General features: G+C 38.6%; 1 protein-coding gene across 1 annotated transcript in view; it reads left to right on the top strand.

Moving 5' to 3' along the window:
* LOC106874480 (zinc finger protein castor homolog 1) overlaps window positions 1-17,500 on the top strand; it is a 171,015-nt gene that overhangs the window by 127,820 nt on the left and 25,695 nt on the right. The window contains exon 3 of the mRNA XM_089361126.1: window positions 1-1,270. This exon is cut by the window's left edge and continues 187 nt beyond it. Within this exon, the coding sequence (XP_089217252.1) occupies window positions 1-1,270 (1,270 nt within the window). The remainder of the gene's footprint in view (window positions 1,271-17,500) is intronic.

Here is a 17,500-nt window from a genome sequence, read left to right as displayed (position 1 = left end):
GAAGATTGCACTACACAGCACTGGTCTTGCAGTACTCAACGCAAAAGAAGGAAATCCAGGAGGCCTTGTAACATATTCCATTTGTGGAAAATTTCTGAGGGTCAGGACATATCTGACAGAGAGGAGGAGAATGAGAAAGAAGAAGAAAATGAAGACTGGCTAAGGGCTGATGACAAAGAAATGGATGAGGAATCGAAGAATGAACGTTATAGCACACCTCTACAAGAAGAATACTCTTGTTTCAGCCAAACCCAGGAGTACTGTAATGATCAGAGTTTTTTACCTCCCAATGAAAGCAGTGATTTTGTACATGATGACTCAGTATTAACCGAGTGTCGTTTGCATACAGCCAGCACGGAAACCTGTGATAAAAGAGATGGGAATCCTAATTTAAGGAGTAGTAGTAGTTTCAGTGAGTTTGTGCCCTTAGATTTAACTGTGAACAAATCCAAAGACAGCAATATGGAACACAGACATTCTCCGTCCACGAACATTCTTGAAAATTCTTCTTCGAATTCTTCCTCTGCTTCTTCTTCGTCGTCGTTTTCATCTTGCACCGAATCGCAATGTTCTGATGTGCCTTGTCAGTCGATTCCTGCTGTTGCACCAGGGTCCCTAACACCAGTGCAAAAGGGACCGGCAAACCAAATAATGCCACCTGTGTCCACTCCTCAACAGCAGCATCAGCAGCAGCAGAAACAACAATATCAACATCATCATCATGACCACGATCATCACCATCCTCCACATCATCATCATCATCATCATCATCATCATCATCACTCTCATCATCAACAGCATCAACACCAGCATCATCATAATCAGCAACAGCGGCAGAGACAGCAGCAAAGAAATGGTCGAAATGTATTGTTGAAAGATTATGCTGAAAGTACAATGAATGAAGTGTTGACTATGTATGGTCTCGCAAATGGTGGTTTGGACCATCATCCAACAAAAATGGCTTCACACCGAACCTTGGTTGTCAGCGCCAGCAGTGCACTTAACATGGAGCGTAGTTCTTTGTCAGCCAGTCCCGATGTCACAACTTCATCCATGGTTGGCAATGACGACACAACTGACGGGTCATTAGACGCTACCGATACATCAGCTTGTGAGATATCCGATAAAACCGTCCCAGTTGGTCCTATTCCAGAGAACGAAGATACAGTGGACATGAAGCCGAATCTACCATTGACTGGTTCAGATGAGAACCAGGAACTTCCAAACCAGGATATGGTCCTTGCGGATACACCAAAGCTTATTCCAGAAGGTAGGAGTTACTTGCTCTTGTTTTGTTTTTCATATCTTTCTATAGAAATATTGTTTCTATGTATCTACGTATCTTTTCAGTTGTGTATGAAGTGGTGCTAAAAAGTTCCTGGTTTCAAGGGTATCACGAAAGGCGTGGTGTGGAGACCCAATCTTCCAAGTTCTTTTACAGGGATTAGAAAAACTGAAGGACTGCTGCAATAAGTGTGTGAATCTGACAGGGGGATACATTCAATAAAATCCTAGGGTCTCAGAAAGTGTCAACATTCTGAAGGTGAGGTGGGCCCCTGAAAGAAAACTTTGTATCTCATTCCCAATAAAATGCTTTACAGAGGTCATGTTTTTGTATGTGTGTAAGCTTATTATATGAAGACAATTATATGTATTTATATGTGTAAATGTGTGTGTGTGTGTGTGTGTGTGACTGCATGTGTGTAGGTTTAGTAGTACAAACAGGAAAAATAGAACATGTATATTAAGATAATATATATGTGTGTATGCATATATAAATCATTTATATGTGTATTTGTGTGTATTTTTGTGTATATGTATATATCAGTAAGTTATATTGGTAAGTGAATGTGTATATATATATATATGTGAATGTGTGTGTGTGCGTGTAGTTACCCTGGGTTTAATGTCTATAAAACACTTAGTTTTATGGCAATTCTTCAGACCCTAATATCCAGAATCTCTCTCTCTCTCTCTCACTTTATATATATATATATATTTATATATATATATATATATATATATATATATATATATACACACACACACACACACACACACACACACACACACACATACATATATGTTGGTAAGTTGCATCAATACATTAATTGGTGGAAGTACTAATTTATGTCATTAAATTAAATCGGTATCCATGATTTTAGCGGACCCTCTCCACACAGGACTTTTGATTGCTGTCATTGATTATCTGCAGATCAATATCTGACCCCCCCCACCTCACCCCACCCCCGCAAAAAAAAAAAAAATTGAAAAGAAACCCATGGTTTTGATTTCAATGTTTGTAACAGAAGGGATTCTGTTTAAGGTCACCATCGTACAAGTGGCCATATATTAAATATCTCTTTCTCATTCTCTTTTTCCATCATTCTTTCTTCTATCACTCCCTCCCTCTCTCTTCTACGACTCCCTCTCTCTCTCTCTCTTCTATCACTCTCTATTGCTCTCCTAACTCTCTCTCTTCTATCTCTCTTTCTCTCTCTCTTCTATCTCTCTTTCCCTCAAGGACAAAACATGCAGCTGGGAATTGAACTCATGACCTTATAATAATGAGCTAAATACCCTAGCCCCTAACCATATACCTTCATACACAGACACACACACATGTATATATATATATATATATATAGATTTAGATTCAAGGTGAATATTATCTAAATAATTCCAAAATAAGGTGATTAAAAATCAAAATAAGCAACAAGGATATTAAAGTTTAATGCAGTACGATCGTTTCATGCAACTCCATTTATTTAAGCTATGTGAGTATTACATTAAATGTAAAATGCAGAGCAATCTTCAGCTGCACAAAGATACAGAAAATTTACTGAAATTTCATTTCAGTAGAGGGACATATTATTGTAACTGTTTTTTTGTATTCTTCCTTCCTACTTGTATATATATATATATATATATATATATATATATATATATATACATATATCAAGGTCTCATTCTTTTGTTATTACTTATTATTATTATTATCATCATTTTATATATATATATGATGAGCTCCTTTCAGTTTTCATGTGCCATATCCAATTACAAGTCTTTGGTCGCCCTGAGGCTATAGTAGAAGACACTTGCCCAAGGTGTCACGCAGTGGGACTGAACCTGGAACCATGTGGCTGGTAAGCAAGCTTCTTACCAAACAGCCATGCCTACACCTATATATGTGCAGTTATACACACTTACAACCCATTCTTCTGTTACACAGACTAGTAATAGTAGTGGTCGCAGTGGTGGTGGTAGTGACGATGATGGTAGTGGTAGTAGTAGTAGTAGTAGTAGAGATTTAGAGAACACTTTTATTTTCCACTCTGTCAGATTTTTCTAAGAGATTTAGTTGATTAATAAAGCACCTGCAGTATTTGTCACCTGTCCAACACAGGACAGGTAAGAGGAAGTCCTCAATTGATAAAACTTTATAGAATTAAACATCAAAAAATACTTTCAACTGAGATCAGTCAGACTTCACCACACCTGCATATACAAACACCACAAATGTAATAATATATATATGTGTGTATATGTGTATGCATATATATATATATATATATATATATATATATATATATATATATATGTATGTATGTGTGTGTGTGTATATCCATATATATATATATATATATATATATACACACATACGTATGTATATATATATTTAAAAAAAAATAAATTGAATATTGCATTATTATCATTATTGTTATTACTAGTACCTTCTTCTTCTTCTTCTTCTTCTTCTTCTACTTCTTCAATTATTATATTATTATTATCATGAGTAGTAGTAGTAATAGTGTTAGTAGTAATTTCATTTGGTAATAGATTTTTGATTTTATTTCATGTTTCCTATCTTTTACATTTAAGGCATTTAGTTTATCATCATTACCACCATTGCCACCACCACCACCACCACCACCACCACCCTTCAAGTCCTGTGTTTGTTTTACTGGACATTTTCCTGTGATACCTTTTTTAATTATCTTGGTAATAAAATAAAACAAAAATAAAAGTATTTACCTGAACAGAAAGCAGAAAAAGGGAAGGGGAACCCACTCCCCACTTCTCTCTACCACAAAACAACAGAAGAAATGTATTTATATAAAATATACTGTAATAAAATACAAGCATCTTATAAATCAATATTCAATGGTCGGTTTGTGTGTGTGGTGAGAATTTAAACAGCTGTTGAGGTGAGGACAGGAGAGAGAGAGAGATGAGATGGCGGCAGTGTGACATTTGTTTCTGGTTGTCTTGGACTTTAACTTGAACCCCTCACCTCTCTTTTACAAGCATTCCAACTTATAGTAGTAACAGTTCACCAGTACTTTCCATGTACATCAAATGATAACTTACATACATACATATATATATATATATGCCCATTAACACACTTACACACAGGTGCACAAATACACACATATACACACACATGTACACACACACACACATATATACATGCAAGTACATATGTATACAGGTGCATGTGTGTGTGTATGTATATATATTTTTATTTGATGAGCTTCTTTAAGTTTCTGTCTATCAAATTCACTCACAAGGCTTTGGTTTGTCTGAAACCATGGTAGAAGACACTCACCAAGGTTACACACAGTAGGATTGAACCTGGAACCATGTAGCTGGGAAGCAAACTTCTTACCACACAGCCATGTCTGCACTTATACATACATTCATAAATGTAGTATGTTTGAGGGAGTGCTGAAAAGATTATCACGAAAGGCCTAATTGGAGACCCAACCTTCCGAGTTATTTTACAGGGCTTAGCAAAACTGAAGGACCACTGCCATAAGTGTGCGAATCTAAGAGGGGAATATGTTGCATAAAATCATAATTAACTGATCCTCCTGTATATATATGTATATGTATTTATTTATAGATATATATGTATATATACACACACGCATACACACACATGCATGGTTTAGTGGTTAAGGTTTTGCACTCGGGATTGCGAGATTGTGGGCTCAATTCTCAGACCGGGCATTGCATTGTTTTCTTGAGCAAAGCACTCCATTTCACATTGCTTTGTGATCATTTCAACATCTGCCATGTGGGCACCCGTTGCACCTCTACAGGTGATGTCAATTGAATGGAGGGAGAGAGCTTATGTCTACACAAACATCTGATCACTATAAAGAAATCATCTGCCTGGTTGTTTGGTAAGAAATTGTTGAACCCTCATGTGTTGTCTAATGATGGGAAAGTCCATCATCTTATATATAGATATACACGATGTATTTCCAATATATATATATATATATATATATATATATATATATATATATATATTGATAGTAATGGTAAGACAACAAAAGACTGAAAGAGACCCCAGTATTATGTAAATAGAGGTATTTATCTGTAATATAATATGTGACAATTATTCAGTTGCCATAATGAAACTCCGAGTTTCGCATGTCGGGGCTGAAACCTGAACTGGCATCTCTTCAGTTATTGAGGCAATCAAAATATCCAAACAATTGTTCACATATTATATCACACACACACACACACGCACGCACGCACGCACGCACGCATGCACGCACACACGCACACACACACACACACACACATATATATGATGGATTTCTAAACAGCTTTTCTTTATCAAATATACCCATAAGGCTTTGGTCAACCTAGGGTTGTAGTAGAAGGTAGTTGCCCAAGGTACCATCTTGTAGTGCGATTGAACCGAAAATGATGTGGATATAAAGCAAGCTAAAAAAACAGGAGGTAGAAATATAGCAAGTGAAACCTTTGAAAGTAAAATTTGCTTTCTAAATACCAATCAACTAATTAGTATTGAAGTCAGAGTAAACGATTTCATATAAATAAATTAAATATATTTAGAACCTTTAGCTTTCAACATGTATGTACATGTTCAGATTAGTATGTGTGTATGCGTGTGTATCTATTTATACACACACACATACACACACATATACATATATACACACACATTTATATATATACACACATATGTATACACAACTGTGTTGTGTTTAATTTATGTGTTTGTACACTACATACAGCACATTGCCATGTATGTGTGGGTATGTATATATAGATATATGTATATAAGTATATATTTGTGTATGTGTGAGTATATATATATATGTATGTGTATATAAGTATATATATGCATATATATATATATATATATATATATATATATATATATATATATATATATATATATATATATATGCATATATGTATATATATATCTATGTATATATATGTATACACATACACGTGTTTGTGTGTGTAATTTCAGGTAGTAAAATGTATACTTTAGCATGTGTATACATGTATAGATTAATAGATGTCATATATTGAAATATTTTCTTAAACACACATATACTTATTTATCTTATACTACCTTTTTTTCTCTTTCATCTCATTCTCTTTCGTTTGTACATGTGTGTGTGTGTGTATATATACATAGCATTATGAATTCGTTGTCCACTTTCCCATGCTGGCATGGGTTGGACAGAATTTGTTGAGGCAGATTTTCTACAGCTGAATGCCCTTTCTAACACCAGCACCCACCTGTTTCCATGTAAGGTAATATTCCTTCATGGCCAGACATGTTTTCAGGGCAGATTGGAAACAGAGACCACCACTTGCATGATAGTCACAATTGTTTATAACACACACACACACACACACACACACATCTATATATTTGTGGGTTTCTTTCCAGATCCACTTTGGGCTATTGTAGAAGACACTTGCCTAAGGTTCCACACAATGGGGTAACCTAGGAAATGTGTTTGGGAAATGAATTCCATATCACATAGCTAAGCCTGTGCCTATTATATATGTGTGTGTGTGTGTGCATATATATATATATATATATATATATATATATATATATATATATATATGCATGTATATGTATGTGTATGTATATGTATGCATACATATGTATATGTATATATATGTATATATATATATGTATATATATATGTATATATATATATGTATATATATGTATATGCATATATATATGTATATGTATATGTATATGTATATATATGTATATATATATATATATATATATATATATATATGTGTGTGTGTGTGTATATGTATAAACCGTCCGACCCATGCCACCATGGAAAGCGGATGTTAAATGACGATGATAATGATGATGATATATATGTATGTATGTATGTATACATATATTAGTGAAACCATGCCGAATCAGACTGGTGACTGGAGCAGCTCCCTAGCCTACCAGCTCTGGTCAAATCGTCCAACCCACACCAGCATGGACAATGGATGTTAGATGATGATGGTGACTATATAAAGTGCAAGGGGCCAATTATTTATGACTGGTGCTGATACCATATAAAAGCACTCACCACATTCTGTGAAGTGGGTGGCATTAGGAAGGGTATCCAGTCAGGGAAACCATGCCAGAGCATACAATGGAGACCGGTGTGGCCCCTGGCATTCCCATCTACTGTCAAATTGTCCAACCCATACCAGCTTGGGAAATGGACGTTAAATGATGATATCTTTTACTTGTTTCAATCATTGGACCGTGGCCAGCTGGGGCACTGCCTTGTAGGGTTTTGTTGAATAAATCTGGTCCTTATTCTGTTTGTCCCTTTTTACTGAACTGTTAAGTTACAAGGATATAAACAGGCGCAGGAGTGGCTGTGTGATAAGTACCTTGCTTACCAACCACATGGCTCTGGGTTCAGTCCCACTGCGTGGCACTTTGGGCAAGTGTCTTCTACTATAGCCTCGGGCCAACCAAAGCCTTTTGAGTGGATTTAGTAGACGGAAACTGAAAGAAGCCTGTCATATATATATATATATGTGTGTCTGTGTTTCCCCCCCCCCCCAAACATCGCTTGACAACCGATGCTGGTATGTTTACGTCCCCCGTAACTTAGCGGTTCGGCAAAAGAGACCGATAGAATAAGTACTAGGCTTACAAAGAATAAGTCCTGGGGTCGATTTGCTCGACTAAAGGCGGTGCTCCAGCATGGCTGCAGTCAAATGACTGAAACAAGTAAAAGAGAAATAAAAGAGAAGCCAAAACCTGTTGTCAAGTGGTACTGGGAGACAAGTACTCATCCCCCCCCCCCCCACACACACACACATACACACAGCAAAACCCATCTGTCAATCAATTTGAGAAGGGTCTGTTACACACACACATGGTGGGCTTCTTTTAGTTTCTTTTTACCAATATCACTCATAAGGGTTTGGTTGGCCTGAAGGTATTGTAGAAAACACCTGCCAAAGGTGTCTTGCTGTGGGACTGAACCAAAATCCATCTGGTGGTTGCAAAAATGATCTTCTTAACCATGCAGCCATACCTGTATATATAAAAAAAATTCGATGATCGGTACAGTGACCGAATTGGAAGTGACACATGCTTTATTAATTTGTATGCAATTAAAGAGGTGTGTGTGTGTGGCGGGGGGGGGATATAGCGAGAGAGAGAGAGAGAGAGAGAGACTATAAAGAAAAAATATCAAACCCCTTTTCCGAGATTTTCTTCTCTCTTCACCTCACCTCCTACACACACACACACACACACACAAAATGAAACACAGCCAAACAAAAATAAATAAAGTGTATAAATATGGTGGGGAAGGGTGGTGGTAGTGGTTGGTGGGGGGGGGGGCTGGTGTCGATGCCGACAACATGCATAATGAAGTCCGTTCCCCCCAAAACAACCTTTTCAGAAATATTTCGGTATTTTGATTTCACGAAGATAATTATATGGTTTGGGGGATCGGAAAAAAAAAATTAAAGCTACTACTACTACTACTACTACTACTAGTAGTAGTAGTAGTATTAGTGGTAGTGGTGGTAATGCTATTATGGCTTATCCAAAATAGCTCATACACTGGAGGTAGGTACAGTTACGTTGAAGAACAGGAAGGAAAAAGATACATATATACATACATACATACATGTATATATATATATATATGTATGTATATCTATCTATCTATCTATCCATCTTTCCATCTATCTATCTATCTATCTATCCATCTAAACATATATATTCTGCTATTCTTTTACCTGTTTCAGTCATTTGACTGTGGCCATGCTGGAGCACTGCCTTTTAAGGTTTTAGTCAAACAAATTGACCTCATGATATATTTCCTAAAGTTCTTAGACTATTGGTCTCTTTTGCTGAACTGCTAAGTTACAGGAATGTAAACATGCCAACACCAATTGTCAAGAACTGATGGGGGTGGGGGCAAATACAGACACAAAGACGCACATTCTGATTCATGCATTGTATTCTTGAGCAAAATACGCAGGAGTGGCTGTGTGGTAAGTAGCTTGCTTACCAACCACATGGTTCCGGGTTCAGTCCCACTATGTGGCACCTTGGGCAAGTGTCTTCTACTATAGCCTCGGGCCGACCAAAGCCTTGTGAGTGGATTTGGTAGACGGAAACTGAAAGAAGCCCGTCGTATATATGTATATATATATATAGAGGCATCAAGCTGTTAGATCAGGTTATGAAAGTTACAGAGAGGGTCATAGCCCAACTAATTAGGGAGCGAATCAATTTAGATGAGATGCAGTTTGGGTTCGTGCCAGGTAAAAGCACTACTGATGCCTTATTTCTAGTGAGACAGTTGCAAGAGAAATACCTAGCCAAGGATAAACCTCTGTACCTGGCTTTCGTTGACATGGAGAAAGCCTTTGACAGGGTCCCCCGATCCCTTATCTGGTGGTCAATGAGGAAACTTGGGATAGAAGAATGGCTAGTGAGAGCTGTGCGAGCCATGTACAGAGATGCGGCCAGTAAGGTGAGGGTTAGAAATGAGTACAGCAATGAATTCCGGGTAGAGGTAGGGGTCCACCAAGGTTCCGTCCTCAGCCCCCTATTATTTACCATAGTCCTCCAGGCAATCACAGAGGAGTTCAAGACAGGTTGCCCCTGGGAGCTCCTCTATGCTGATGACCTTGCCCTAATTGCGGAGTCACTATCAGAACTAGAGGAGAAGTTTCAGGTGTGGAAGCAAGGTCTAGAATTGAAGGGCCTTAGAGTCAACCTAGCTAAAACCAAAATCCTAATAAGTATGAAGGTAGATAAAACACAAACCCCTTCAGGTAGATGGCCCTGCTCAGTATGTAGAAAAGGAGTAGGTAGTAACTCTATAAGATGTACCCGGTGCAAGCTATGGACACATAAGAGGTGCAGCAACATCAAAGGCAGGTTAACTAGCAAGTTAGTTTTTGTTTGTGGCAGATGTTCAGGTGCAATAAAGACTGCAAACAAACAGGAAACAACTTCTATCTCATTCCAGGGTGAAAAACTAGAGGTAGTCGATAGCTTCCGCTATCTGGGCGACCAAGTTAGTAGTGGGGGTGGGTGCGCTGAAAGTGTAGCTGCTAGAATAAGAATAGCCTGGGCAAAGTTTAGAGAGCTCTTACCCCTGCTGGCGACAAAGGGACTCTCACTCAGAGTAAAAGGCAGACTGTATGACGCATGCGTACGAACAACCATGCTACATGGCAGTGAAACATGGGCTGTAACTGCTGAGGACATACGTAAGCTCGCAAGGAATGAAGCCAGTATGCTCCGTTGGATGTGTAATGTCAATGTGAATACCCGTCAGAGTGTAAGTATCTTGAGAGAAAAGCTGAACATTAGAAGCATCAGTTGTGGCGTGCAAGAGAGACGATTGCGCTGGTATGGACATGTGGTGAGAATGGAGGAGGATAGCTGCGTGAAAAAGTGCCACACCCTAACAGTTGAGGGAACCCGTGGAAGAGGTAGGCCCAGGAAGACCTGGGCTGAGGTGGTGAGGCAAGACCTTCGTACATTGGGCCTCACCGAGGCGATGACTACGGACCGAGACCTTTGGAAATGGGCTGTGCGTGAGAAGACCCGGCAAGCCAAGTAAGATCGTTGCCAGTGCCCCTGGACTGGTTCTTGTGCGGGTGGCACATGAGATGCACCATTTTGAGCGTGGCCGTTGCCAGTACCGCCTGACTGGCTTCTGTAGGATTTTCGAGCGAGATCGTTGCCAGTGCCCCTGGACTGGCTTGTGCGGGTGGCACATAAAAGACACCATTTCGAGCGTGGCCGTTTTCGTGCGGGTGACACGTAAAAGCACCCACTACACTCTCTGAGTGGTTGGCGTTAGGAAGGGCATCCAGCTGTAGAAACTCTGCCAAATCAGACTGGAGCCTGGTGTTGCCATCCGGTTTCACCAGTCCTCAGTCAAATCGTCCAACCCATGCTAGCATGGAAAGCGGACGTTAAACGATGATGATGATGATGATGATGTGTGTGTGTTTGTGTGTCTGTGTTTGTTCCCCCAACATCGCTTGACAACCGATGCTGGTGTGTTTATGTCTCCGTAACTTAGCGGTTCGGCAAAAGAGACCTATAGAATAAGTACTAGGCTTTCAAAGAATAAGTCCTGGGGTCGATTTGCTCGACTAAAGGCGGTGCTCCAGCATGGCCGCAGTCAAATGACTCAAACGAGTAAAAGAGTAAAAGAGTAAAATAATTCATTCCATGTTGCGCTGCGATCATTTTGACACCTGATGTGTGATGCACCGTGCACCTGTCCTGGCAATATAGATTTTGTGGAAGGAGTGAGCAAATGTGTAACACAAGCATTTGCTCGTTATAAACAAATTATTTGTGTAGGTCATTCAGCAAAAGCTGAATGCTTATACGTTGTCTTTGACAGTAGAGTCCGTCATTTATATATATATATATATTCTTTTATTCTTTTACTTGTTTCAGTCATTTGACTGCGACCATGCTGGAGCAGCGCCTTTAGTTGAGCAAATTGACCCCAGGACTTATTCTTTGTAAGCCTAGTACTTATTCTGTCAGTTTCTGTTGCTGAACCGCTAAGTTACGGGGATGTAAACACACCAGCATTGGTTGTCACACACACATAAATATATATAAATATATATATATATATATATATATATATATATGACAGGCTTCTTTTAGTTTCCATCTAGCAAATCCACTCACAAGGCTTTGGTTGGCCCAAGGCTATAGTAGAAGACACTTGCCCAAGGTGCCACACAGTGGGACTGAACCTGGAACCATGTAGTTGGTAAGCAAGCTACTTACCACACAGCCACTCCTGTGCCTATATATATAACTATACATATATACACATACATTTTATATATGTGTGTGTGTCTATGTGTATATATTCTGCCTGTATGTCTGTGCACACTTTTGAATGCAGTGTATGCCAGGTTTCCAAATCCAACGGAGGCCCCAAGAGACATTTTAAGAGCAGAGCTTATCTGCACCTCTTGGTGGTCGACATCGGAGGTGCAATCTATCTGGGTGTCTTTTCAGAACATTGTCTGGTTTAAAAAGCCACATCAGATGCCATGAGGGTTCTTAGGTGTAGGTAGAGGGGGGGTGGTCAAACTCTGCACAAGGAGTAGACAACCACGACACACTCACACACACACACACACACACACACACACACACATCATCATCACATCATCACATCATCATCATAATTGTAATCATTTGATGTCCACTTTTCCATGCTAGCATAAGTCGGATAGAATTTGTTGAGGTGGATTTTACAAACCCATACACATAATACACATACACACATGCATATAAACACGCACAAAATATACCTACATATATGAACATATACATATAAGCACATATACATATATGCATAAACAAATGCACACATATTTATATAGTTATATATAAATACACCAATATATATATGTATATATGTGTGTATATACATATATAATTATACAAATATATATATGTATGTATATATGTATATACATGTATGTATATGTATATATATACACGTATTTATATATATATATATATTCATGTGTGTGTGGGGGGTGGTATACATGTACATATATGTATGTATGTATTATTATATATGTATACATATGTATATATATATATATATATATATATATATATATATATATATGTATGTGTGTATATATATATATATATGTATGTATAAATACGTATGTATGTATATATATATATGTATATATATATATGTATATATATATATATATATATACTTATATGTATGTATATATGTATGTACGTATATATATATATATATATATATATATATATATATATATATGTGTGTGTGTGTGTGCGTGTGTGTATGAAGACAGTGATAGTGGAGGGGTTGAGAAAAGAAAGTCTAACAAAGGTGACCTTTTCGAATTCCTTTGCCAACTCTAGGTCAGCCAATGCCACTTGTAAACGCTAATTTTAGGGTTTCCGTTCATAAAACAGGACGGTAGTAGTGGTGGTGGTGGTGGTGGTGGTGGTGGTCGGGATTGTTGTTCTTGTTGCAATTGTTATTTGAGTTCTTGAAGTGGCAGTAATGTTGTGTTGTGTGTATCTCGGTGTGTGTGTGTGTGTGTGTGTGCATGTGTGTGTGTGTGAGAGAGAGAGGGAGAGAGAGAAACTATGTCTCTTTTTCTCAATTTATCTATCTATATGTCTATCTATTTGTCTTATCTATCTACCTATCTATCTGTCTGTCTGTCTGTCTGTCTGTCTGTCTAGTCTATCTGTCTATCTCTGTCTTTGTGTCTGTGTGTCTATCCATGTCTGTCTATCTACCTGTATGTCTGCCTGACTGACTGTCTGTCTGTTTATCTGTCTATCTGTCTGTCTCTGTTTATCTATCTGTCTATTTATCTGTCTGTCTGTCTATCTATCTATCTATCTATCTATCTATCTATCTATCTATCTATCTATCTGTATGTGTGTGCACGCGCATATGTGTGTGTGTGTATGTATGTATGAATGATTGTCTTCACTTACCTATAGTACATTTGTGGTCCTGCTTTCTCTTATGGTGTGTGCATGGCAGGGGTTGTGGTAAGGACTTAAGGATGTTTAAAAAAAGATTTCAGGGCAAGGAGTGAAGGTAGCAGTGGAAGCGGAGGTGGGTGTCGGGGTGGGTTGGGGTGTGGGGCCAGCGAGAGGTTGTAATTGAGCTCAAGAAATGGAGAAAGAATAGTTCAGCAGTGAATAAACAAACGAAGTTTAATAAATGAAAGAATAAATATATAAATAAAGGATAGCATTTAGTAATATTTAATTCTAAATAGAGATAGATAAATTACTGACAGACAGGAAAATGGTGATGGTGGTGGTGGTGGTGGTGATGGTGGTGGTGATGGTATGAGCATTGGTAAAAGTGGTGGTGTTGCTGTTAGTGGTGGAGGTATAGGTGCTAGTGAAAATGGTTGTGGGTGATAGTATGTGAGTGTTAGTTGTGGTGGTGGTGGTGGTGGTGGTGGTGGCATGGACATTGGTAAAAATGGAGGTGTAGGTGCTATGCTCATTGTAGTGTGGGCCCTAGTAGTGGTAGTGGTGTGAATGTTAGTGTTAGTGATGTGGGTATTAGTGGTGGTGGTGATGTAGGTGCTAGTGATGGCAGTGGTGTAGGTGATAGTAGTGGTGGTGTCAGGTGGATGTTAGTGTGGTAGTGTGGGTGCTAGTAGTGGTGCTGTCGATGGTGTCTGGTGGTGGTGGTGGTGGTGGTGGTGGTGGTGGGATGCTGGTGAGGTTGTGGGTGCTGGCAGAGGTGGAGCTGTGGGTGCTAGTACTGATGGTGGTGTGGTGGTTTTGTCATGGTGTCTTAATCATCTTAGCAGAAAATAAAGGGAATACAAACTTCGTGCATGCATGCACGCTTGCACACACACACACACACACACACACACACACACAAATATATACATGCACACACTCAGACATATGCACATATAAACACCCACACAAACATACTGACATTCACTCATGAAGCTGCCTATCTTTGTCTCTCTTCCATGACTTCATCCCATAGGCACACACTCATAGACACATGCATTCACAAGCTCACACTCAAGCACACACACGCATTCACATGCTCACACTGAGACACACACACACACACATATACACATCCACACAAATACACTGCTACATTCACTCATGAAGCTGCCTATCTTTGTCTCTCTTCCATTACTTCAACTATTTACTCTGTGTAACCTCTTCCGTTTACATCCAAACTCATCTAATCAGCCTCCCCACCATTCTCTACCTTGGTTGAACTGAGATGATTTAGTATAAAGAAAGTCCCTTAGTTCATGCCTTGCCAACATGTCTGTCATGCTGAGGTCCCAAATTCATCCAGTACACCTTGTAAAGTGGTTGGTGTTAGGAACGGCTTCCTGTCATAGATAACCAGGCCAAATGAAATGTATGTGTGAGTGAGATGTGATCCTCAGAGCCATCTATAAAGGGAAATAATCCTGTAAGAGCTGCCTGGACACCTTTGGTAACAGGACACTCTGCAAGATTATTGGATTCCATTGTCTGATTTTGTAGCCAAACCTTACTCATAAAACTGGGACGTGTCCTGTTACTTGTATGATTTGGGAGGGTTGTCTTGGACTGTTTTGCCATGTTGCTTGATTTTCAGAGTTAGATACGCCTCATGATCATGGTAGATGAGGAAGAATCTCAAGCAGATAGGAATTGAAGTGTTGTCACCATCTGTTTCATGCTGCTTTTGCTGAACATGCATGCAGTACAGGTCTATATTTAAGAGATGAGGAATTATGTACAGTATTTACATTATTTACATTTGACGGATATTTGTCCTCATCTTGTTTGTTGTTAACACAATGTTTCGGCTGATATATCCTTCAGCCTTCATCAGGTGTCTTGGGGAAATTTTGAATCTGGGTTCTCATTCCTAAGATACTTCTCAATGTTGTTGTTGTTGATATTATTATTATTATTATTATTATTCAGGTCACTGCTTAGCATTGAACTCGGAATCTTGGGGTTAGTAGCCTGCGCTCTTAACCACTAAGCTATATGCCTGTGGGCATATGTTCACAGGCATAACATCAAAAAATACCTTAGGAATGAGAACTCAGGTTCGAAATTTCCCCCAAGACATCTGATGAAGGCTGGAGGGTATATCAGCCAAAACGTCGTGTTAACAACAAACAAGATGAGGACAAATATCCATCAAATGTAAATAATGTAAATAATGCATGCAGTAGTCATGCTCCACTTCTTTTCACCATACAGCTTGTTTGTTGTATTGATCCATTGTTTCCCATACAGATCTCCAGTAACCCTCAGCCTGTTCCTTTGTTTGGTGTGTGTGTGTGTGTGTGTCTGTTATAGAAATTGCATCGAAGTTGCGATAGACTGACTTGGGGTCTCTGGCAAATAATTTGTTGACCATTTGTTTATATATTGTAGATGTATATCTGAGTTTTTCAGTTGTGTGTGTGTGTGTGTGTGTGTGTGTGTGTGTATATGTATATATATATATATATATATCCTTTAAGTTTGTTTATGGTAAACATTTTGAATATGCGTATAGAAGCTCCTATTTTATCATGCTGGCCTCAGATTAATGATGCCAACTGGCACTACCAGTTTCTTGGGGTCATACTGAGCTGGGCTGATATAATGTAGGATAAATATAGAAATGATAATAATAATAATAATAGTAATGATAATTAAAAAAATAGAGAGTAAAAGGGAATATATAAAGGTGACGAACTGGCAGAAATGTTAGCATGCCGGGCGAAATGCTTAGCGCTATTTCGTCTGTCTTTACATTCTGAGTTCAAATTCCGCCAAGGTTGACTTTGCCTTTCATCTTTTCGGGGGTTGATAAATTAAGTACCAGCTGTGTACTGGGGTTGATCTAATCAACTGGCCTCTCCCCCAAAATTTCAGGCCTTATGCCTAGAGTAGAAAAGAATCATTAGCATGCTGGGCAACCTGCTTAGTGGCATTTCATTTGTCTTAACATTCTGTGTTCAAATTCTGCTGAAGTTGACTTTGCTTTTCATCCTCTCGGGGTTGATAAAATAAGTACCAGATGAGCTCTGGGGTTAATGTGATCACCCTATACCTTCCCCTGAAAATGTTGGCTTTGTGCTAAAATTTGAAACCATTACACATATATATATATACACACACATATATTTTCCTCCATTTTCCTTTTCTTTTGGAATTTCCTCTGTTTCCTGTTTCTGAAGAAGAGGCTTTGCTCGAAATGTAAAACACCCTTTCTTTCCTTTCCTGACCATCTTCTAATACTTTGCATGTACCATGTCCTTGCGTTGTTTTTTTTCTTTTTGTCTTTATTTCTCTGTTTTTATTTTATTTTATTAATCATGTATGTATATATCACTGGCATGGGTTAGATGGTTTGACCAGAGATGTCAAGCAGGGGAGCTGCACCAGGCCTCGGTCTGATTTGGTATGATTTCTACAGCTAAATGCCCTTCCTAATACCAGCCACTTTACAGAGTATGCTGGATGTTTTTACACAGAACTGCATGGGTTCTTTACGTGGTGCTATATGGATGCATTTATATGGGACTACACAGGTGGTTATGTGACACCACATGGGCACTTTTTATGTAGCACTGCATGGGTGTTTTTATG

The sequence above is a fragment of the Octopus bimaculoides genome, chromosome 12 (assembly GCF_046866305.1).
Source record: "Octopus bimaculoides isolate indiv1 chromosome 12, ASM4686630v1, whole genome shotgun sequence".
Lineage (NCBI taxonomy): Eukaryota > Metazoa > Mollusca > Cephalopoda > Octopoda > Octopodidae > Octopus > Octopus bimaculoides.
Note: the sequence above shows the minus strand (reverse complement) of the source record. Positions and strands in the feature narration are given on the sequence as shown.